Source organism: Lissotriton vulgaris, chromosome 3_1 (assembly GCF_964263255.1).
Source record: "Lissotriton vulgaris chromosome 3_1, aLisVul1.2, whole genome shotgun sequence".
NCBI lineage: Eukaryota > Metazoa > Chordata > Amphibia > Caudata > Salamandridae > Lissotriton > Lissotriton vulgaris.
The window spans coordinates 133,798,556-133,824,115 of NC_141689.1; the positions used below are offsets into that span (position 1 = coordinate 133,798,556).

The following is a 25,560-nucleotide window of genomic DNA, read 5'->3' on the forward strand; positions in this document are numbered from 1 at the left end:
TGCATTAGTACTGCACTCTGCTGACATGTCAGTGCATTTCTCCATTGCTCTGTGGTTTCACTAAGGCCCATTAGTACTGCTCTCTTCCAACATGTCAGAGCATTCCTGCATTGCACCCCGGTTCCACTAAGGCACATTAGTACTACCCTGTTCTAATATGCCAGTGCACTCCTGCAGTGCACTGCTGTTCCAGTAAGGTGCATTAGTACTGCCCTCTTCTGACATGTCAGCGCACTCCTCAATTTCACTCTGGTTCCACTAAGGTGCATTTGTACTGCCCTCTTCTAACATGTCAATGTAGTCCTCAATTGCATGTCTGATCTGTTGAGAAATAAATTCTAAGATGGGTCTCTTGTGGGTCTTGCAATGCTACTGAGATCAACCTATACTGACCTACAGCACATGATATCATTCTGGTGAAAGCTGGCACCGCCCTATCACAAAGTGTCATTTTAGACCTACGCTGCAACATATTTTACATAACTCAATCCTGGGAAACTATGCCTAAGAACAGGTGGTGTGAAAACTGCAGGCATTACCCTGTTTTAAAACAAATGCATTGTCAGCATCTGGCTACACACATCTGTTCATGTCTGGTGGCAGCACTAGTGAGTTCTACACTATCAGAGAAACAACATATCACTCATTATCACGTCTCAGATGAGGTGGCCACAGTTACTTTCTGCTTCACAATTGTAAAGCAAGGATCAATAGCAATGAGTGTACTGCAGGCAAGCCAGATGTGTAAAAAGCTTATTTTGGGAAATTATTTGTATAGCAGATGTTTGCAGTTCTAAGTATTATAAAGAATAAATACTACCACTACCCACTTTTTTTTTGGTACTCAATTGATTAGTCTTAGCATATTGAAAGGATGAGCTAGTCTAGCCAAAAATACATCTTGTGACACTTATGCCACACAGATATCAGCAGCGAGCACCAAATCTGTGCTTCATACCATTAGTGCAACAAAGCTCCCCCTTAAACTAAATAAACTAAATATACTACATGCTCTAATGCAATAAAGCACCCTTTTATACTAGTGTCTCACTGTTATTACACACCTGTCCTGACAAAATGGTTGAAATGTGATGGGGCAGAAGAAGTCTTTTCTTGGGTGATGCTTGTCTTCATCTGTCCAAAGAAATAATGTCACAGCTGAAGTACTCACTAACAATGCAAACAATATGTGTTCAATATCAAATACTAACAATAATTTTAGTACGGTTATCTGCAGTTCACTTGTTTGCATTGTAAGCCAAATCTGACTATCCTTCATGAAGAGGTGGCCTGATGGTGCTATGTACTGGTCCTAATAAACTATTAATTTGCTACCAGTATTATTGCAACCACTAAAGAAATGTAATAATACACATATGAACTGAAAGGATGGTTCTTAAAATTCCGAATAGTAATCAGTCAGAATGAGACTGGATTGAGGTTAGTTGCAAATCGCAACTCACTATTATTGGAGACCATCACAGGGATAGTGTTCTGCTGGGATCAGAGGAACACCATATCCTTGATTTCTTTCATTGCATTTAAAAAAATCAACCTGTTATTTTTTAAAGCTACCCAAATGAAACTTTGTTTAGTTGAAGAGTTGGAAGTGGTCACTACTAGTCTTCAGAAAAGATATGTTTACACTCACAATGTCAAGGGGTGCCAGGGGGCCCTTCCCCTTTGTGGCTGCATTACCACCTCCTTTGAGGTGATGGTAAAATATCAATGTTTTTCCACCAGCTTGTAGTCGGAAAATATTGATACATAGGATGCAATGGCAGTATTTGGAAGAGACGCCTACAATCATGTTATGTTATGTTATTTTTGTAGAGTGCTCAAATGCCTATGGGCGTCTAGGTACTAGCATTAAAGCCATTGCAAGATCTTGCTAAGCTGACAAGAGGCATTTTGCAACCAGATAGATTGCCTTGTCTGGTCTATTCAACTATAGTAGTTATTTATCAGACAGACAGCTGGTTCAAGTGGGTTTTGTTTGTTAAAAAAGTGGGTAATTTGCTTCGAGCCATCTATTCAATTTTTAGGATCTGGACCTCATGGCAGTTTTTCACAGGTGCCTTTTGTCTGTGAACATGGTGATAGTAAATTTCTGAATCACAAAACATGGCCACAGCTCATCATGCTATGTGGGCTACGCATTTTATCAAAACTCTAGTGTCAACGTGCAAACTAATGTAGACACCATTGAACACTCTGTCCTGTTAAAAAGGTTCACACTGCATCTCTATACCTCTTCACACTAACATAAGGTCCAGGGCAGACTTAGGCAGTGGAGGTAATTGGTTATTGTAAACCAAGCTTGCTTTAGACATACTGCTGTTGTTTATTGTTGTAGCTTCAGATATTCAGGGTTTTAAGTTGTCTGTATTTACTACATAAATGATAAAACATATTTCTCTGCCATCCTATGCAGGAAGAAAACCTAGGTAGCAGATCGGTCAGACCCGGCACCATGGTACCCCGAATACTAATTTACTCTCTGGTCATCGTGCTGTCAATCCTGCAAATGTCCCTTTCTGGCCCAGTTGCCATTTACAGTAAGTTATCTGACATGGGAGCCTGGCGTTACCTCATGATATTCTGTGATTTCATGCAGTGACAATGATGATCATGACTCTATTGGGCATCTTCTCTTCCCACATTAAAAGGGCAGAGGCCACCTCAAACCGTACTATAAACAAGGCATCATGGGCTGGGTGGTCGAGTAATTCTTTTGAAGAACCCTAGATTTTGTCAAATCAATGCCACACTCCACATATGTTACAGCTCTCAGGATGTCTCCTTACTATAGTGCAATCAATTGTGTAATGGCTTTGTTTCCTTAAACACAAACCCCCACAGCAATAGCAGTGACCGACACTTCTTTTTTACAAGGGAGGGTGTTTTATTTCAGGAGAACATATTTCAGTGCAGGCTAACACAATAACATATCACTTTACAGTCTGCACACTGTGCACATATTAAGATGGACATCAGCCTTGACACTTGAATGTAGATTTTATTTTCTATTTACATCCCCTTTGGGGCAAGAAGAGTACAGGGGCCAGGGCAACATGGATTACTTCAAACAAAGATAAACATTGTTAAGTATCATCTCAATGTTCACCGGAATGACCCAATTTAGTCGCAGCCAAGTGACCATCAAGGGCATCAGAGGTGTGGCTAGAAGGCCAGGACCACCAGCAGGTTGGTCCCATTGATAACTCAAATACGACTCCCTGTGCCAGCTGCCAGTGTGATGACATGCATGTGGCACCTCTCCTGCTGGAGTAACCTACAATTAGAAGGGTGCTCCAAACATCCCCAACTCCATCCACCCCTGCCTGGGGCCCTATCTGCATGGGTGTGTGGGTGCAGTACTGACTTTGCACTGGTTCACATCCTTTTCCTCTTCCTGATTCGGAGAAACATTACCTATCTGAGTTTGTAAGAGATATATTCTTCCTTAAATTGGGAATGGTGGGTTGTCTTAATTATCAGGTCATATGGTAATACTGATTTTCTCTATATACTCATACAATTTGGGCGTGTTTGCTCCCAACAATGAACAGTAACCACCACCACCACCAGCAACAGGTTGCACGCAGAAGCTGGAACAAGGTCACAGCCGACCAGCTCGGGACCTCCCTGAGCAGCAACCCTCCCACCAGCGCAACAAACCCAAGCCAGGCGGCCACCAACCTCGTGAAGTGGATCAGCAACATCGCAGACAACCTCGCCCCTCTGAAGACCCCGCCTAGCAGACCCGGTAGCAAGAAAGCCCCATGGTTCACTGACAAACTCAAGAGCTCCAAGAAGAACTGCCGAGCCCTCGAGAGAACATGGCGCAGAGATCCAACACCGGACAACATGACTGCCCTCAAGCTCGCCACCCGAAAACACCACCAACTCATCCACGCCACCAAGAACACCGCATTCAAGGAATGACTGGACAACAACGCACACAACAGCAAGGAACTCTTCAACATCGTTAAAGAGCTCTCCAACCCCAACGCCGGAAACAACGACATCACCCCTTCGCAAGACCTCTGCAACTCCCTCGCCTCCTACTTCCACAACAAGATCGCGGACATACACAACAGCTTCAGCACTCAACCGACGCACGCCACGACCGAACCACCGCCCCCCACCACCACCCTCCGCGCCTGGACCCCGATCAGCACCGAAGACACCGTCCGCACGATAAACTCCATCCACTCCGGATCTCCTACCGACCCCTACCCTCACCACGTCTTCAACAAGGCAGACGCTGTCATCGCACCCCACCTGCGGGACATCATCAACACCTCCTTCGACACCGCTACCTTCCCGGAGAGCTGGAAGCACGCCGAACTCAGCGCTCTACTAAAGAAGCAATCAGCCGACCCCACCGACCTCAAGAACTACTGCCCCATCTCGCTGCTCCCGTTTCCTGCAAAAGTCATCGAGAAGACCATCAACAAGCAGCTGGCCGCCTTCCTCGAGACGAACGGATCCCTCGACCTCTCGCAGTCTGGCTTCCGGGCCAACCACAGCACCGAGACTGCCCTGATCGCAGCCACCGATGACATCCGAGCACTGCTTAACAACGGAGAAACAGCAGCCCTCATCCTCCTAGACCTCTCGGCGGCCTTCGACACTGTCTGCTACCGTACACTAGTGCAGCAACTCAGCAACGTCGGAATCCAGGAGAAGGCACTGGAGTGGATCATCTCCTTCCTCGCCGGAAGGACACAGAGAGTCCACCTCCCCCGTTCAGATCTGAAGCCACCGAAGTCATCTGCGGCGTTCCTCAAGGCTCCTCGCTCAGTCCAACCCTCTTCAACGTCTACATGAGCCCCCTCGCAGACATCGCACGCCAGCACAACCTCAACATCATCTCCTACGCTGACGACACCCAGCTGATTCTCTCCCTCACCAACGACTCCGCCACCGCCAGAGCCAACCTTCACGAAGGGATGAAAGAGGTAGCCGAATGGATGAAGAACAGCCGCCTGAAACTTAACTCAGACAAGACGGAAGTCCTCATCCTGGGATCCTCACCCTCCGCCTGGGACGACTCCTGGTGGCCACCCGCCCTAGGCAGCGCACCCAAACCAACAGACCACGCACGCAACCTGGGCTTCATCCTGGACTCCTCCCTCTCCATGACCAGACAAGTCAACGCCGTCTCCTCGTCGTGCTTCAACATCCTGCGCATGCTACGTAAGATCTTCCGGTGGATCCCCACCGAGACCAGATAGACGGTCACCCAGGCCCTCGTCACCAGCCGTCTGGACTACGGCAACTCCCTCTACGCCAGAACCACCGCCAAACTCCAGAAGAGACTCCAGCGGATCCAGAACGCCTCAGCACGACTCATCCTGGACATCCCCCGTCGCAGCCACATCTCCGGACACCTGAGAGACCTGCACTGGCTCCCGGTCAACAAGAGAATCACCTTCCGACTCCTCACCCACGCACACAAAGCCCTACACAACCAAGGCCCAGGACACCTCAACAGCCGCCTCAACTTCTACGCTCCCAAACGCCAGCTTCGATCGACCGGCCACGCCCTCGCCGCCGTCCCCCGCATCGGAAGAGCCACCACAGGGGGACGATCCTTCTCCTACCTCGCCACCAAGACATGGAACTCCCTCCTGACCCACCTCCGCCTGACCCAGGACCACCTCGCCTTCAGGAAGCAACTCAAGACCTGGCTGTTCGAGGGGTAGCGGACCCCCCTCCCCCAGCGCCTTGAGACCCTCTGGGTGAGTAGTGCGCTATATAAATACTTTGATTGATTGATTGATTGATTGAGTAATACTGCTCTGTGTGCTCTCTCATTCCTCTTGAATAATTAAGAGGGTCTGGTCACCATCCCAAAGGATAAATGCACAAACTTTATGTCAAATGATAATTCTACTGCTGGTACTGGACAGGGGCCAATCACTCAAATCACGTATTCACAGGAAGAACTTTTATCATTCAAAACACTTTCCTCATGGAAAGATATAATACATAAAATAAGATATGCAAAATGACCAGTTGCTTCAAATTTCTCTAGGTGGAACAATAGGATTTTTTTTGCAGACATCTGGACTGGTGTAGACTTTTATGAACCCTCCTATGATCCTTTGAGAATCCCAGAAATGTGGAATATTCACTCAAAATATAGGAATCATCTCAGAAGAGAAAATCTTCCCCTTTCAAAACCAAGACTTTGCAAATGTGACCTCTGCAGTCGTATCCCATAATGTTAATTTAAGGAGCCAATGATATTCAATCTGATTACCTCTCATGATGCTAAACTCAATGTTACTGGCTTGTTCACAATCAGGGATGTCTTCTTGGAGCCGTGGGACAGGAGTATTCTTGTCAGAATGTTGAGTGACATAAATAGTGTGTCCCAAATATTCTCTCCATGCATATATCCTCATTGGAGTTAATAATATACCATTTACTTTTCAGTGGGACACTATTTAGAGCGCAAAATATGTTTGAAATAATATTTGTGTGTACAACATTGTCAGATACAATCATTCAACAAGTTTTTAAGAGGCAATACAGATGCTACTAATACAACACATTCAATGAGTTTGTCACACAAAAATAATACTTGAGATTCTTTTTTGTTAGTCCAATTCAATCTTGAGCTTTATTTTGTTCCACCTCATATAAGTGTTGTCTCCCAAAAACTTGTTGAATGAAGCATTGCATTTTATGGTCAATGGGAAGCAGATCATTAATGTGGGCAGCATTTTTTTCTAATTTATTGTGGTGACGTTATCAGGCAGTACAGCTTTGAATTCCCTGGCTGTTCTTTTGACCTTTTAGAGGAACATTGTGAGATGCCCCTTTTTGCTTACTGCCCTGCATCTTCTTCATAAGGAAGCATGTTTTTCCATTATTGGGTATTAATTATAATGTATTAATTAGATAATTGAAAATGCAATTTGAATGATTACACTCCTGACAGAACATGTAGCTTGTAATATATACATCATATCGGCGTTACTGGCCTGTGGTACAGATTGTAAATATGGGACTCTTTCACTTTCAGAGGTGGCTCCTCCGCTGAGGTGGACGAGTATCGCCCCACTGCTCTCAGTGAAGGAAAAAGGAAAAAGGAAATTATAATAAATAGTTATTATCATTTTATTTTTCGTATGATTGAGGCAGGGTTAGTGCCGGCGGGGCTGGTGCTTCAGGCGAGGAGTGGTTTGTGCATACTAAGGGGTATATTTGCAAGAATTGACGCTAACTAGCGTTAGCTTTAGTTAGCGGCAATTTTCATAACACTGCATATCACTGAAAACTATTACCCGGTTACCGACATATGTTGCTACAGGGCGATAGTATCAGCTACTGAAGGACTGGGTTCTTTAAGACCCAGCGGTGCCAGGGCACAACACCTGAAACCTTCGTGGGTAACCTGCTCCGGCGTACGAATCACAGAGACACGGGACACTTCCTTCGACGTCAAAGATTCAAGGTTTATTTGCTGCAGGGAACACAGAAGTCACGACAAGTACACAACGTGCAACTTGGGGAGACTGCTTCAAATTGGTTCTGTGGATCGCTCCTTTTATACAGTTTTTACCCATAGGATAACAGGGCACACAAAAGTTTACAACCCGGTTCCCACCATTATCCCCCAGAGGGGTCGCTTTGGTCACTTTGAAACACATGAGGTCCGGAACATAAGTGCGGAAACATTTGGCGGTTCCCAACTGTAAAAACCCATCTTCCCACCATTAGCAAATTCCAATCAGCAGTAAAATAGATCGAAATAGGAACAAAGACAGGTGCAGAGGAAGACGGAGACAGTGGGGAGATCGGAAAGGGTGTAAAAGGGGAGGTATCGGGAAACACGAGATACAGGCATCAAAGAGACGTGCCTAATGAGGTGCACGGCTGAGACAATAAGTCCGTGCGGCAAGATGAGCCTCGAGCGGCGCCATCTGCCTTACAGTAGCATCCCCCTCGTCATAAAGACACTCACAAAGAACATGTGTCTTCCACAAATATCTTGGGAGTCCCAGGGTCGCGAAGCGGACAACGTCCGTTCGCTGGCTACTTGAGGGCAAGAGACAAAATGGATGCCGTATCTAAGATGGAACCCGTGGGTACAGATGAAAAACCCATATAACAAACGAACGGTTTAAGTTAGCACAGCGAAACTGCGCACACTTACTAAACTCGTCATTTGCGGTTCATAGATACCAGACTCGACTATATTCGTGCGAGTCGAAAACATCACTCACAATTGTCACGGAACCTCAGACGCTCCTTTTGCCCTCATGTAGGCAAGCACTAGTCGGAATCATATTCGATATTCATCAAACCATCGAGATGTTGCTGTAGCATAGCTCTGTCCAACCGAGTCCCCTTGGTAACAGGTGGTTGTCTTATACACGTTGTAGCACAGAGGCCACATAAGGCAGGACCACACTGCACACAAAGGCAACACGTGAACAGGAACACCACAACGACTCCGATGATCATCAGAATCTTCCAACCCCAAGTCGACATCAAGCCCCAAAACCATCCAAGTAGCGTCCAATCCCCTACATCCACGTGTATGGATTCGGAGATCTTATGCAACCTCGAGATGGCTTGATAGACAGTAGGAGCATTATCGGGAATGAAAATGCAGCAGCTCGAATGGATCACCTTACATACCCCACCTCGATCTGCTAAGATGACATCTAAAACCATACGGTTCTGTAATGTCATAAGTCTCTCCGCCTGAAGTTCTGTGGTGATATTACCAAGGGCACTGGCAGTAATATTAGCTGTCGATTCTACCACTCGAGTCAACTGTCTCAGGTTCCTACTATTAACCATAGGTCCCCAAAACGGGAGGAAACCCTTGAAAAAGTCTCCTGCCTCTTGACCGGCAGTATCCTCTTCGCTAATTACGCCTCGTACAACTCTAGTCTTATGATAATTGGCATCTACGGTAAACGTCGGAGGCAACAGATTTGCAATGAAACATGAGCCCATGAAGTCAGCGGGCAACCATGTGTATGAGCGATCATAACAGATAAAGTATGTACCCTTGGCAGCCAGAAACACAGGGGACGAGAACATCGGCAAAATGTAATTTTCAGTGCAAGCACTTGCTCCAAGTCGGGCTTGCGATCTTCGGCCACGACCCATGAGACAAAAATTACCAGTGTGGGGTACGACCCATATCGGAGGCGAGCTTTTAAGCTGCTTTTTACTAGTGAACGCACTATATTCACCTCTACTTAGGACCCTATAGGCCCGTATCTCTTCTTCGGGAATAAGCGAAGGATCATAGATATCACTATCTAAATCCGCTATTGCTATCGACAAAGGTTTTTGATACGAGGTAGGACCAGAGTAGGGGGAACGTGGTTCTCGAATGGGGTGGAAACCCAGTGCGCTTCGAAACATTGTTTGGAATGCTCGAGCTGACCCTTGGGAACTATACGGTAACACCAGATATGGAATTCCCTTATCCGTAGTATGTGGCATCAACCCACACACCCAACAATTAGTAGTGTTAACTACTAACTGATGCTGATGAAGGAGCTGAATAAAGGAATTGTTGCGGAATTCTACACGTCTAGCCTGCTCGTGTTCGGGTAACATATGAAAGGAATGAGGAGAAACAGTAGAGGTAAGATTAGGGTCAGGAGTAGGAGTAGGTGTAGCAGGTAAGAAGTAAGACATCGTGTAATACACCCCACCCGCCAATAATGCAGAAGCAGTCAGGAACAATACAAACAGTTGGAATATAAAACATTTGGTACGACTGAGTTGCTGCAGCTTGAATCGATGAACCTGAGCTCCCTCCAAATCATTCAGCTTCGAGAATGCCATTCCCTATGACCGTCCGCAACGTTTCTTGACGCACTTCGTTCTGTGTAGCAATAGTCAATCCCTAGGAGTTCCCAGGAACCGACGGCCTTTAACCTAGCGTCAAGACCTACTATCCAGAAGGAAGTACGCGCGCGGCCCTACGGCCTTCAATGCACAATATATATGTATGCAAAAACAAAGTCTCTCAGCTGTGGAAGCAAAAAGTACAAGGAATGAAGCTCAATATATATGTACGAAAATAATTACAGTAATACGAAAGTTCAAAACTGATCACGGAAAACGGGGTAATGCAATCGTCAATACAGCAAAGCAGGATCTTTTATTTGTCCTTAGTGCGAGATCGCAAAGAGTATCGGGTATTCCCAGGGCGTGTCTGCTCGTCAAACAAAGGATCCGTTGAAGAGACAGCGTCCTGCTGATCAGTTGAGTGTTCTGGTCTTGAGTCTTTTGATGCTAATTGTTCAACAGTGTCTTTCTGCTGCGCTGAGGATTCTCCAACAAGCTGTGCGTCGCTAAAAGGCACAAACGCCGACAATGTTTCTGTTTCAGATGACGCAATGCCCCTCCTTACCCACGGGTCTGCCGGCAAAGGAATGGGGACTCTTTTGGTGTGCGTGGCATGCACCCAATTCTTACGTCCCTCGAGACGAACGGCAGTCCTCGTGGCCAGGAGCCTTTGGTAGGGTCCGGTAAACCTCGGGTCCAGGTTATTCTTGCGTGAAAAGTTTCTCGTCACCACCCAGTCTCCGGGCTGGAGCTGGTGGCCTGGACCCTCCGTCTGCGTCGGCAATGCGTCGTAAACCTGTTGGTGAATTAACCTCAGTTTAGCAGTCAAGTCATGTAGATAATCGATCAACATTGGATACTCAAGATCAGAAAACATTCCTGGCCTAGGAACCCCCCACACATTCGCAGGACGGCCGAACACTATTTCATAGGGACTAAGCCCTACTCGGGAGTGTACAGTCGCCCTAGTTGACAGTAATGCTAAAGGTAAAGCGTCAGGCCACGAAAGGCCAGTCGTAGCCTGAATCTTCGCTAACTTTAGTTTAAGGGTGCCGTTGTACCCTTCAACCAATCCAGCTGACTGGGGATGATTGGCACTGTGGAATTTCTGATTAATTCCAAGGCCCTTACACACACTCTTCATCACACTTCCAACAAACTCACTTCCGTTATCTGACCACACGACTCTAGGCATTCCATACCGAGGAAAGTATTCCTTCAGTAGGATTTTCGCAGTAGACAAAGCAGTATTGTCTTTGAGGGGATAGGCCTCGATCCATCGGAAGAATGCGCAAACCACAACTAGAACGTATTTCAGGTTATTGCATCGCTCCATATGGATGAAGTCCAATTGAATCACCTCAAAGGGACATGAAGGAGGAGCAAAACTGCCAGGAGGAGTTGGGGTTCCTTTGCCGGGATTGTACATCATACACACCATACAATTCTTCACCAAACGTTCAGCACATTTCGTAATGCCATCATTCTTCCACACCGGAGACAGCAACTTGCAAATACCTTTCGCGCTAATATGTGCTAACCCATACGCCATTGTCACAACGGCCAGCACATACGCATCCGGCAACATCCATCTTTTCTGATCAGTCAAATCAATCCAACAACCATTCGCATCCAACTTTCCCGTACTTTCTTTCCACTTCATCTTTTCAGTCTCGGTGGCCTCATTCTGAATTGCTTTCACACTCTCGATAGTGTCAACACACATACTCGATTCTGTAGGCCACCTAACCGAACTCGTCACATACATTCGAGTGCTAAGGTTCCGGGCAGTCTCCTTAGCAGTCTCATCCGCAAACGCATTACCACGACCAACATCATCCATCACCTTACGATGCGCACTACATTTAACAATCGCAACTTGCGTAGGCAGCGTCAACGCATCCAAAACATCATTCACAAGCTGGCCATGCTGAATCTTCGTACCATGCGACGTCAAGAAACCTCTCTCTCTCCACAATCGTCCAAAACTGTGAGCGACGCCAAACGCGTATTGGCTGTCGGTAAACACATTCACACGTTTCCCTTTCGCTAACACACATGCTCTAGTAAGAGCAATCAGCTCCGCAGCTTGGGCAGAATTCTGATTCAACCTTGCAGTCTCAACAACAGTATTCAACGTTACAACAGCATAAGCAGTAGTCACATCGCCATTCGGCAACTTAAAACATGACCCATCCACATACAAAGTACCATCCAGATCTTCCAATGGGGTGTTTTTAAGGTCCACTCGACCTTTTGTTTCCTCTTCAGTCCTCAAGTAGCAATCATGTTCTGCTACTTCATCTGACTCTGTACTAATTGGTAACAAAGTTGCCAGGTTCAGAACGTTGCAACGTTTTATCTGAATGTGGCTTGCCAAGAGTGTCAACTCGTACCCAGACAACCTCGCACTCGTCAAGTGCTGAGTTTTCGTTCGATTCAAAAGAGTATCGACTGCATGCGGAACCATCACCGTAAGCATATTATCCATGACCAATCCTGCTGATTGTCGGATGGAGACCGCAGCTGCCACTGTTGCTCGTAAACAACTCGGCAATGCTCTAGCTACTGGGTCCAAGGTCGAGGAAAAGTATGCACATGGACGCTGCTTACCACCAAAAGGTTGCGTTAAGACGCTCAAAGCACAACCTTCCTTCTCGTGAACATATAACGTAAACGGCTTACTGTAGTCAGGGGTACCTAACACAGGAGCCGAACACAATAAATCACGCAGTTCAGAAAAACTTTTCTGACATTCTTCCGTCCATGGTAAAGGAGTTGAAACATCCTTGCACGTAAGAGCCACCAATGGTTTCGCTAGCAATGAAAAATTAGGAATCCATTGCCTGCAGTACGACGTGATACCTAGAAAGGCACGCACATCTCTTTGGGTTTTTGGCACAGCCATTCGCGCAATTGCTGCAATTCTCTCTGGGGTCAACCTCCTTCCCTCCTTTGACAATAAGTGACCTAAATAGGTTACTTCTTGACAACAATATTGGAGTTTAGAAGGGGACACCTTATGATTCAACTCACAGAGATGTCGCAGCAACGACACCGTAGCAGTTTTGCAAATGTCCCGAGTATCAGCAGCCACCAATAAGTCGTCGACGTATTGGATCAAGGCCGCACCGACCGGCAACCTAAACGCATCCAGTTGACCCTTCAAGGCTTGACTGTAAATAGATGGGCTTTCACAGTAGCCCTGAGGAGCGCGTTTGAACCGGAAGCTACGTCCACCGAGAGAGAAACCGAAAAGGTCCCTGCTCTCCTCGGCAATCGGGATGCTGAAAAACGCATTTTTCAAGTCAATCACCGAAAACCACGATGCAGAAGCTGGAATCAGAGTCAGTAGCGCCGTGATGTCAGGCACAACAGGAAATTGTGGAACCACAATTTTATTCACCTCCCAGAAATCGATAACAAAACGATAAACAGGCGGTTTTGAGGGATCAGTACGTTTAAGAATGGGCAGCACAGGGCTGTTGCACACGTTTCCCCGAGTCTCTTCGATAACATCTTTCTCGATCAGATCATAGATGATCGCTAACAATGCTCATTCACCATCAAGGGAGATACGATATTGGGGAATACGTGGCAGTCGAACATTAGATTTCAACTGAACAACATAGGCCCACGTCATTTGGACCCGTTGCCCACAAAGACGCAGGAAGAGAACTCAATTCCGGTGGAAGCTTATCGAGAGACAAATACATAGGAGAGACAACCCTCTCTCCTAACGTAAGCTTTACACCAGCAGGAGAACAATACAAAGTTGCGTACAAACGTTTAAGCAAATCCAGGCCCAAAAGATTTTCACCACAACCCGTAGTCAAAATCAACGGAGCTTCTAGCTCACGTGGCCCAATTTTAAGGGGCAAAGGGCGAGAAACTGGATTGCTAACAGGGGCGCCAGAGAATCCAACGGAAACATTTGTTAAGCCAGACAAAGGTGCGCCAGGGAGTTTCGAATGCATGATAGAACTTTTCGCCGCACCAGTGTCCAACAGAAAAGGCTCAACGACGCCCGATGTAGCAACTGCGACGTAAGGCCCTCTCTGATCAACCGGAACTGATACCACTCCCTCTCCTTGTCTTTGGCTGTCCTAGTAATTACTGTCGTCAGTTCCCTGATCGACGTAATAATCGTCTACATTGTACTGCGCAGATCGTCCTTGCGACGATCCACGTTGATCGAAACAATTATTAGAATTAGACGAGTTATCTGAGCGATCATTTTGAGCACCACGACCTCTACCACGTGATGCCTGCTGCGAACCACCACGACCTCCTCTAGACGAGTTACCATTGTTACGTTCATGCAAAACAGGGCAATTGAATTTAATGTGTCCTTCCTGTCTACAATAAGCACATTGATTGTACCCTAACGAGGATCTTGGGGAGGAGGAGTCATTACGATTTTGGGATCTATTCGATTGTGTCTGTGATCTATTCTGTTGCGAATTATTCTGGTTCGACCGTGGAGGATACGCTTGCTGAAGCAACACTTTAGTTTTGAGCTCTTTCGTCTTTTTATCAGCACGGTCGTTCTCTTCTTTCTCCCTATTCTCATAGTATTGTGCCGTAGCCAATATCTGAGCCGAAGTAGAAACGGCCCATGCACTTTCCGAATTCTTTAATTTATTGCTCAAATCGGGCAATAGGTTTGAAACAAATTTATCCACAAACAATCTCTGACCACCCTCGGTACCCATATCCTGTCCACTATGGTCAATGAATGCTTCCTCGAACCTCGTAAAGAAATCGGAAACACTCTCGTCCTTCTTTTGCTTACAAGCTGACAATTTGTCCCAATTTACCCTCATAGCTGGCATAAGCGTCTTCATTAATGTTATGATTCGTTGAGGAAGAGCAGTAATCAACTGGTCGGGTTTAGTAGCAACCACTTGTCCAGCATCTGCCGCTACAATGGCAGCCCAATCACTGCCTAATTCAGTCGGATGATTTTCCTGCCGAATTTTAGCCCATACCGGTTGCGGCACGACATTGCCGAACAACATATCGATATCGGCAAGATTCATTACCGTAGCATCCACGAGCTGCGATAATTCCTTATAATACCCTGTAGGATTTTTGCGTGGATCAGGCAAAGATTGCTTCACCTGCAGCACTTCCGAGCGTTTCCATGGAAGATGTATCCACACTTTCTGGAAATGCGCCAATACCGGGGGTTGAGCATTAGGATCAGCTGGTATCCAAACCGGCGGAACTTCACGCATAGGATATTGGCCAGACTCGTCTGGTTGTTTTTCAATATCCTCAACGAACAATGCATGAGGGATTGGAGCGGGACGAAAAGATAGCAACCGCTCAACAGCACGTCGAACGTTGGTATCCACTATCAGCCCATTTGCGAACTGAAGCTGAAGATCAGACAGAGCGGTGAGCACCTCGTCAGGCGCATCGGCCGCTATTTGATCATAAAGGAACTTGCACATTTCATTAAACACATATCTCTGGGTTGGTATATTGAATTGACAAAATGTATCGAGGACAACACGGGGTGGACACCTAAGAGGATTTACCATCCAACCCATCGCCATATTATATAGCGCAACGCGTTCTCTGTTTCCAGGAAGCTGACTACGTCTCTGAGGACCATCAGAACCAGCGGACCCATGAACAGGTCCGAGCGAATGAAAGAAGCTAGCCGCAAGAGGAGTAGTACGAGAACGAGTAGAGGGAGAAGCATACGATACAGGACTAACAAGAGAAGGAGTAGAAACAGTAGCAACAGCAGGGGTTAACAAAACAGGAGCAGTAGCAGGAGCAGTAGCGGGAGCAGGAGTATGTGGAAGCGGAGGAGCAGTAGGGATAGAAACAGGCAAAGGAGCAGGAACAGTCAGAAGAACGGGTGCAGGTTGAGGAACAGGCGGAGGAGGAATAGGTGGAAGAATAGGTACGGCAGGGACCACAGGAGCTGCGGTACCCTGTACGTACGGAGGTGGCGACTTCATAAGGTAAGACATTAAAGGATCCTCAACTGACTCATCCTTCGTTTCCGACTCCGTAGGCAAAGCGGGGTAACATTTATCTATGGTCATACGCTGTAATCTGTCAAACACTTCCTTATCCTTAACCTCCTTATCACGCTGAAATTGCTCTGCTTTCTTCACTATGGTAGCAACATTATCTCGCTGATTACGTTTAGTCTGTCTGATTTCTTTCTGTCGGGCTTCTTTGCGCCACAACCGAAAGGCATCAAACATGGCCGGCCTTGACTTTCTTTCGAACAATTTAATCTCTAGATTATCTAAGATCGGGGCCTCGAAGCTACCATGAGGTGGCCAACGAAGGTCGCCGTCCTTCTTCGTATATTTAATCCAGTAATCGTTAAAGGTAATTGGGCCTAGCCCATGCTTACTATAGAGCTCATAAGTGGGAGTTCCAACCGGAGGTATCGGACACGAGTTCTCCAGTCGGGAATCCGTACCACAAGGTCTAAAACAACTAAACAAAGTACTGCGACCAGGCATCTTGCACACTAGCCGAGTTTCACAAACTTCAAGGGTTACGGGATCTACCAAGTCCCAGCAAAGAACAAAACCCTCGGTTTTTGGCGGCTGCAGTCGTCAAACAACACAACAAAGTACGCGAGCAAAGTGTCACCGACAAAAACACTCACACAGCGCTAACAACAAAAACACTCGCTAAAGTGTCAACAACCAAGAACTCTGGGAGCGACCCACAAATACTTAACTCAAAGATCGATGGCGTCACCAGGAAGGCCCGTCAATCGTCTCGCTATACCAAGGTCTACACCAGGCGCCAAAACAGGTCTACAGTCAGGGCAGCAGTCCGTCGCAGCCGTCCGGAGGCGGGAATCTTCGCGGGAAAAGTCTTCGGGCCACTTATTTCGACAACAGGATCGATGAAGCGGAGTGCACCTTCCCTCGGAGATTTCACACGAAGTTCCTCACGATCGTCGGGCTTGGACCGGTACCACTGATGCAGCCCCACGTTGGGCGCCAACTGAAGGACTGGGTTCTTTAAGACCCAGCGGTGCCAGGGCACAACACCTGAAACCTTCGTGGGTAACCTGCTCCGGCGTACGAATCACAGAGACACGGGACACTTCCTTCGACGTCAAAGATTCAAGGTTTATTTGCTGCAGGGAACACAGAAGTCACGACAAGTACACAACGTGCAACTTGGGGAGACTGCTTCAAATTGGTTCTGTGGATCGCTCCTTTTATACAGTTTTTACCCATAGGATAACAGGGCACACAAAAGTTTACAACCCGGTTCCCACCATTATCCCCCAGAGGGGTCGCTTTGGTCACTTTGAAACACATGAGGTCCGGAACATAAGTGCGGAAACATTTGGCGGTTCCCAACTGTAAAAACCCATCTTCCCACCATTAGCAAATTCCAATCAGCAGTAAAATAGATCAAAATAGGAACAAAGACAGGTGCAGAGGAAGACGGAGACAGTGGGGAGATCGGAAAGGGTGTAAAAGGGGAGGTATCGGGAAACACGAGATACAGGCATCAAAGAGACGTGCCTAATGAGGTGCACGGCTGAGACAATAAGTCAGTGCGGCCTCGAGCGGCGCCATCTGCCTTACAGTAGCATCCCCCTCGTCATAAAGACACTCACAAAGAACATGTGTCTTCCACAAATATCTTGGGAGTCCCAGGGTCGCGAAGCGGACAACGTCCGTTCGCTGGCTACTTGAGGGCAAGAGACAAAATGGATGCCGTATCTAAGATGGAACCCGTGGGTACAGATGAAAAACCCATATAACAAACGAACGGTTTAAGTTAGCACAGCGAAACTGCGCACACTTACTAAACTCGTCATTTGCGGTTCATAGATACCAGACTCGACTATATTCGTGCGAGTCGAAAACATCACTCACAATTGTCACGGAACCTCACTACCCACAGCTAAAACTCCCACTAACACTAGCAGCAAGGCAATAACATTTTTGCTGCTAGCAAGAGAAAGTGACAAAAGGTCAATTAGATGCGAAAATAATCACGTTAGTCAGCCCAACGTCCCTTTTCTGCCTCTAGGGGCAAACCTAGCCTATAAGTCCACCATCAATGATAAAAATAAAATAAAAACAATTGAATGCAGAATGTAGCAGCAAGGGCCAATTTCATTACAGATAAACAACCCCCCCCCCCCCCCAATCCCTCTAACAGACAGGAATTCCAGCCAGAGTCCCAGGTAAAGACAAAATGCAGATTCAGGGCTCCATTTATGTTGCTGGGGGAAGCCAATAATGCGTCACTCTACATAGCTCTTTTCTTGTGCAGCTTTCACTTCCAGATCCGGACCAGGCCCAATAGTACCCTCAGCAAGTACCCTCATCTACAGGGCCCCTTGCCTGACCCCCATTCACTGATGCTACTGTAGACCTCATCATGCCCCAGGTTCTCAGATCCACTGACTACATCCTAATTAGAGACTTCAACTTTCACCTGGACAACCCGAGTGACCAGAACACAAACACCCTCCCGGAGAACCTCTCCAACATCAGACTCAAGCAGCTAGTCACCACACCAGCCCACATAGCCAGACACACGCTAGACCCTGTCTCCTCTGCCAGCGGGAACATTCAACTAGACCAACACCACAAAACTCTCCTGGACCGTCCATCATTGTATACATCATGCCTTCACAATGCCCACCGTACACCACCACCATTGATTCCCCTCCCTTTCGCAGCTAGATCAAGGCCAAAGAAGAACTTCTTGTCAACTATCTCAGCACCACCACTCTGCCAATGCTTACAGACACCAACACCACAGTGCACAACCTCCACCAATGGATGTCTCGCTGCATCAACACCCTGGCACCCATCACGGAGAAACCGGGTAAACAACACTTCAAGAAGGCCAACTAGTTCACTCTTCCCCTACTCTAGTCCAGACACACCTGCATTCATCTCGAGACGAGCTGGAGCCACAACATCAATCATCTCCGCAACACAGTCATCTGTGCATCATAGCGCAAGCGTGCCTGTGTTTCAGCCCATGGCAGCCATTGTGCGCCATCATACGTGAAAAGACAGGGAGTGTATTACTGAGCTCCTTATGACAGTGTAATTTTCTTGACGTAATTGTAACGGGAATCTTGAACCACGTTGCGCCGTATTTACAAAGTGACGCATCTTAAAACATATATGTATTTATTTCCTACCCTATAACACCACACCAATAACAAAACACTTCAACAGGTTTCTTACATTTTTTTACATAATTAACAGGGTCTTGCCCTTTGGGAAAATAATAAATATCTAGCATCTTAAGCAGATTTCTTACCTGGCTATGATTATCAAATACAGTAGTAGGCCTTAATCCAACTGAGAGAGCACCTCAGCGGTGAAGTCGTTCTTACCAAATATGACCAGGTTAATGTCCATTTCTAGATCTATGCTAAAAATTGCAACCAATATTTCCCTCACATTTTCCCAAAATAAAATTTATTCTGGACAGTCAAAAAACTAGTGTAGGCCGTCAGCCTTGTCGATGTTGCATCAAGGGCATTTGGGAGTAGGAATTGGGGCAAACTTAGCAATTTTGGCCGGTATAAAATAAAGCCTATTTAACACAAAGAAGTGGTTCCTTTTTAGACTTGCTGGTTTTATATGTTTATATAAGATTTTAAAGGACGATTCAAACCTTTCCTGTATCGGGCAAGCCTGAGGAAGGGAATTCCACAAGGCGGATTGGGGCTGGATCACTCTATTCTCCGCCTCGAGCAGCTTTGCATACCAATAAGCTATTTCTTTTTTCCTTGGATGCAGGTATAAAAAAAGCTGTTCCAGCCCCCAAACTCCTTTGATCTCACCCTCTTCCGCTTCATACCATGATCTCAATTGTATGTATTTGAATCTCGAGTGTGGGACCAATCTTGGCCGATAGGTATTCCCAGGGAATTAAACCGTCCAAATCTACCAATTCCGACCATGTCTGCAATCCCGCCCTCTTTAATGGAGCCGCTAAGCTGTCCTTCAAGCACGCTGGGGTACCGGGAGAGTCCCATATTGGGGCTAAGTTCAAAAAATATCCTAGCCCCCAGACTCGCCTCATTCTATACCATGTTGACAAGGAAGCTTTCAAGACCTTTAAACGTACTCGTTTAAAAAACCTGGGCACCCCAAATTTAAACAGGAATCAACCTTGCCCATTGTCTCCGTCTGCAATGGTCATTTCCCTCAAAAGGCTACCCCACTTAGATTCAGACGGTGTTGTAAGCAACATCCTGACATTTTTAAACTGAAATGCCATTAAGTACCAGTTAATATCTGGTAAAGCCAAGACGCCTTTTAGTAGCTTCTTTCTCAGTTTCTTCCATGACAGTCTTGCGCTTATTTGTCCCCATATAAAACTTCCAATCTTCCCCTGGATTTTGTTAATAGCATTGTATGGAAAGGTGAGGGGGATGGTATTAAACAGATAAGTCAATTTGGGGAGGACAGTCATCTTTACCAAATTGACCCGGCCATAAAAAGACAGGGGGAGGTTTTTCCATCTTGCAAAGAGGTACTCTATATCTTTTTCAACCTTGGCCAGATTTAACATGGGGATTTTCTTTAGATCTTTTACAATTTTGATCCCCAAATACCTAAACTCCCCGCTTTTTGGGCCACCCCTGTACACTGTGTTCCAACACATGATCTCTGTTTTAGCCGAATTAGCAAGGTAACCTGACAGTGTTCCAAACTTTTGCATCAATATGTGGATCGTTTGTATATATAATGACATCATCTGCGTATAGAGCTATTTTGCACAGGTACTCTTGTGATTTAAATGGACTGATGGTATCGTCCAGCCTGATCATTTGTGCCAGGGGTTCAAGGTAGATATTGAATAAAAGAGGGGACAGGGGGCACCCCTGCCTTGTTCCCCTCTTTATTTCAAAACTCGGGATCAGGAAACCATTTACCAAGATTTTCGCTGACGCCCCAGAGTAGCATTTTATTAAAGTTTGTATAAATATGGGGCCCAGTCCCACAGTTTCTAATACCCCCCAAAGATATCTCCAGCACAAGCGGTCAAATTCCTTAGTGGCATCTAAGGCCACTACTGGTAAAGGGTTGTTCTTCCTCTCAGCTAAATCATTGTTGCCAATCAAGGTTTGTGTTTGCTCCTGAATAAACCTTCCGACCATAAAACCTTTCTGGTCAGGATTAATTAGTTTTGATACAAGCTTTGCCAACCTCCCTGCTAAAATACCCATAAGGATTTTATAATCGGCATTCAGCAGGGAGATTGGTTGGTAGGAATCAGCCAACAATGGATTCTTCCCTGGCTTCAATATCAAAACTATTGTAGCCTCTTTCCACGCTATTGGAACGACCCCGGCAGTGGAATAAACTGAGTTGAAAATAATCTGGAGGATAGGTAAAAGCTCACAACTTAACAATTTATAGATTTCGTTAGGGAGGGAATCAGGTCCAGCAGCTTTCTTGTTTTTTGCTCTCTTAATTTGAGTCTTTATCTCCTCCGCCAAGATGGGTGTTTCTAGCGATTCTTTATCTGTTTTAGTTAAGACAGGCATGGACTTGTCCCTAAGCCATGAGCTAATTGCTTCTGGGGAAGGTGTTATTTAATCACTATATAAGGTTGTAAATAAAGACCAAAGACAATTCTGGATATCTTCTGTGCTGCTAGATTTTGTCCTACATTGTCTACAATAAGTTCATTTATATCATTTCTTGCTCGGTCTACTCTTGCTTTCCACGCAAGCAATGCTCCAGCTGTCTCCCCATACTCAAAGTTTTCAATATTACGTGTTTGCCATTGGGCCTTACATTTCCCATCCAGAAAGATCCTTACTTTTTGTCTTGCATTCTCGAGATCGTCTTCTAGTTGCACCAAGCACCTAGGGCTGTCCTGGATTACTTGATTTCTTTCTCTCTCGAAGTCCGATATTCTTGCCTCAAGAGACTGCAGTTCTTGTGCATTTTTCTTATTTTTTATTCTTATTTGGGTACCTAACACCCCTCTCAAATTAGCTTTATAAGCGTCCCAGATTTGATCCATTGAACTAGAACCCATATTAAATGCAAAAAAATCAGTTGAGGCCGCTTTAACTCCCTGGATAATATTTGTATAAGTCAAGTAGGCTCTGTTGAGAGTCCGCCTTGACTGTCGACATGCTCTACTTATGGTGAAAGTTAAGAGCAAAGGGGCATGGTCCGAAAGATGACTGAGTGCTACAGAAATGTTTTGGATCTTATCAAGGTCTTCTTTGTTAATTAAGACATAGTCTATCCTTGCCAGATGGTGGTATTTTTTACTATGGAAAATAAAGCCCTGTGAGCCTCCCATCTTTGCTCTCCAAACATCCACCATATTGATATTAAGCAGAAGATTCTTCAGAACCCTTCTCGATCTAGGAGATCCAATCACCCAACTCCATTTGGACCTATCCATTCCTGGTTAAAGGCGAATGTTAAAGTCTCCAACAATCATTGGAGGCAACGCTAAAATAAGGTTATCTTGCAATTTAATCAAAGAAGAGGGGTCATCCACATTGGCACCATAAAAAGAACTACATGTAATTCTTTCACCTTCCACTTCTAACTGGGCAATGATCTTCCTGATTGGTCTGTTAGGACCGATTTTATCTCACATTTGAGACCCCTCTTAACCATTATTGCCACCCCTCAGCAATGCACCATTTGCTGAGAGTGGCAGAAACACTGTAACCACGATATTTTAGCAAAGATGTTCTCAGACTCTGGTTGGGTTAAATGCGTTTCTTGTAGTAGGCAAACCTGTACTGGCAGCATCTCTATATATTTAAAGATTAATCTTTGTCGTCTTGGGCATTTTAAACCGTTTACATTCCAGGAAATGAATTTGTATACTAAGACCCTTCATCTTGTTTTTTCATCTTGTCTCCCTACTTAGCAAACAACCTTTACCTCACTGTATAAATAGCCTGTGAGATGAGAATTTTTTTTCTATTTTTTTCTGCCACCCTGATTTTCTTCCCTAGCTGACCTTCCCACCCCACCACCCCGTGCCTCCCTAACCCATTAATCCCTTGAGGAACCCTACCTACCAAAAAAAAAGGCTAAGTGCCTATTCGGGCATTTCCCCCCTCCGGGCTTTCAGTAGAAAACACATTTTAATGTAAACTTAAACTGGAGGCTTGGCTTGAGGCTTTGTTTAAACTTCTATTTCACCTGGTTTTCAAGCTTTATTTCTGCTATTAGGGTATCGGCTTCTTGTGGAGAGCGGATCATGTGCACGTGGTTGTTCCCCATTACACCCAATGTCGCTGGAAATCTCAGTTGAGACCTTGCCCCAAGTCCATTCAACTCTGGCAACCTCTTTCCCAATTCCCACTGCCTCTCTGCTGTTATATGGGAAATGTCTGATCTGATAAAAAATTAAAATGGAGATTGCTCTGCAAATAGAGAGGAGATGGCACCTTCCTTCAGAGTTGCGGACAGAATTTGTTCTTTTACTGATTAAGACAAAAAATTAACTAAGTTCTTCCGGGGTTTTGACCGACCAGGGTTCCTTTTGAATGGGTCTCTATGGACTCTCTGTATTTCATAACTTAGATAAATTCCTGAGTGGTCCTTAAGCACTGTATATTTCAAGAGTGAGATTAAAAAGCCCTTAATATGATCTCCTTCTATTGCCTCAGGTACATTCATAACCTTCAGGTTATTCTTACTCGCGTGGTTCTCCAACCTCTCAAGATCTTCTTTAAGCTCCTTATTTTGCACAGACAGTTTCCTCAGCTGTGATGCCGTAGCCTCTATAGCCTTTTTGATCTTGGGAATCTCTTCCTCAATTGCGTCCGTACGTACAGTAACTATTTCCAATTTCTGAGCCAATAACACACAAGAGAACCGAATTGCCGCTTGATTGACTTCAGAAACCAGGAATCTATTAGCCAAATCGGCTTGGTTTGCCTCGGAGACTGTAAACTTATTGGTCATCTCCTCTTTCAGGGCCAGTAGAATATCTGCCAGTGAGTGAGAGATTGAGGTAATGTGACCTTATAATGCTGCTTTTACCTAAACTCAGCCTCTGCCTCTGCCCAGACCGCCTCAGTTCTATCGCCGCTCTCCCCCACCTCTAGCCCGCTGTCACCGTCAATGTCTCTCACTCTTGTACTATTATCGGATCGCTTTCGATCCTCTCGCCTGGCGCCTCCAGCCGCGCCTCCTTCACGCAGGCAGCGCAGCTCACACCGGAAGACCAGCAGTGGTCTCCTCCCGCACACTCCCTCGTCCTCTCCACAAACGCCAAATCCGCAATTGCCGACAGGGACACACAGGAGAGCGCCAAGGCGGACACCAGTGGAGACGTAGACGCCGACACCGCCGACACTGCCGACATCGAATCCCCTGACCAAAGGAAGGTCCAGACACCTATCAGGAGGTTTCCAGAGGGGGGTATTCAATCTTTCTGCCTCAAATCATACCACCATTAGAGCCCAGAGGGGGAGCGCCCATGGCCATTTCAGTCAGTGGCCACCATGTTCCTCGCAGTTATGAATCAAGGGGCCCAGAAATGTTTCTTGATGCAGGAAAGGGGTCCACAGCACCAGCCAAGGGTTCAGAGGCTCTGGTTTTCCTCTTGGGGTCTGGGACTGCAACTACACAATGCACCTATTCAGCTTATTGAGCATTTTACAAAGTTTGCTCCATACTTCCTAACCTTCTTCCAGAGGGTCTCCTTGATGGTTCAAAGTATCCAAAATACCAATCTAAGGATCTGGAATCTCCTAGGTGGTCCTTTGGACGTGTGAACTGCAATTCCCACAATGCACCTGGTCAAATCCGTTAAAGTCCACTGGTCGCACTACTGGATGGGAACTCTTGGTGGAGATGATGCAGGTGTGTTCTGCTAACCTGTTGCTTGCAGTGAGTTCACTGATTTATCCGTCTTGATGCAGGGCAAAGGCTTAGTACCAGATTGTGCAGCAGGTGCTATCTTCAGAGTTCAAACACTTGTGGTGCCGTTACAGGATCTAGAAGGGCCGTCCTTCTTCTCCTAGCAGCTGATTTTAGGTGCTATGGAACTATTCTATATTTATCCAGTTTTCCTGCGCAACAAACAGTGAGGGGCTGACCAATGGGTCAAAGGGTACCACTCAGGTATATGACCACTTCCTCCATAGTGTGGCAAATTCTTGTCCCAGAAAGCACTATTCTCTCAAAATCCAAAATGGGGAAAGCCTGTCATCAGAGAAGCTGGATCGGGCTTACCCAACCTACTGGCGTGGTTAGTTTTTCTAAACACTCTACTTCCACACCTCACCCTAATCAAATTACAGGGTTCCTGTGTGGGTGGGTTCGCATTATGTGGGGGTCATTCTTATTTTGAAGGCCTGTCTGGCTAGCCCTCACCCCCTGCCTGCCATCATTAGAGCAGCCTGGTTAGCCTGGGCAGAGGCTGGCTAACCAGGAGAGAGCAGCTGAAAAGCTGGATTTTGGCACACAGAAAAGAAAGTTTAATAATATTTTCTCTCACAGCTATTAGAAGTCTAATAATGGCAAATTGCTGGATATATCTTAACTATTAATGTGATACCGTGAACTTAAATTTTTCAATATTTGTACTTAGGTAAAATATTAAAATGTTAGCCTGTGGAACCATTCACTACAATGAGGAAAAACAAAATTGGCAGTTGTTTTCCGTCACCAGGGCATATAAAACATTTTTTATAATGTCCCTGTAAAGTTACAAGGCACCCTATCCCTGGGGCACCTA

At 45.9% G+C, this 25,560-nt stretch overlaps 1 protein-coding gene across 1 annotated transcript in view; it reads left to right on the plus strand.

Annotated features, from left to right (window-relative positions):
* Positions 1–2,438: 2,438 nt before the first annotated feature.
* Positions 2,439–25,560, plus strand: part of LOC147726084 (uncharacterized) — a 28,605-nt gene continuing 5,483 nt past the window's right edge. The window contains exon 1 of the mRNA XM_086960200.1: positions 2,439–2,558. Coding sequence (XP_086816326.1) covers positions 2,474–2,558 — 85 coding nt within the window. The 5' untranslated portion in view covers positions 2,439–2,473. The remainder of the gene's footprint in view (positions 2,559–25,560) is intronic.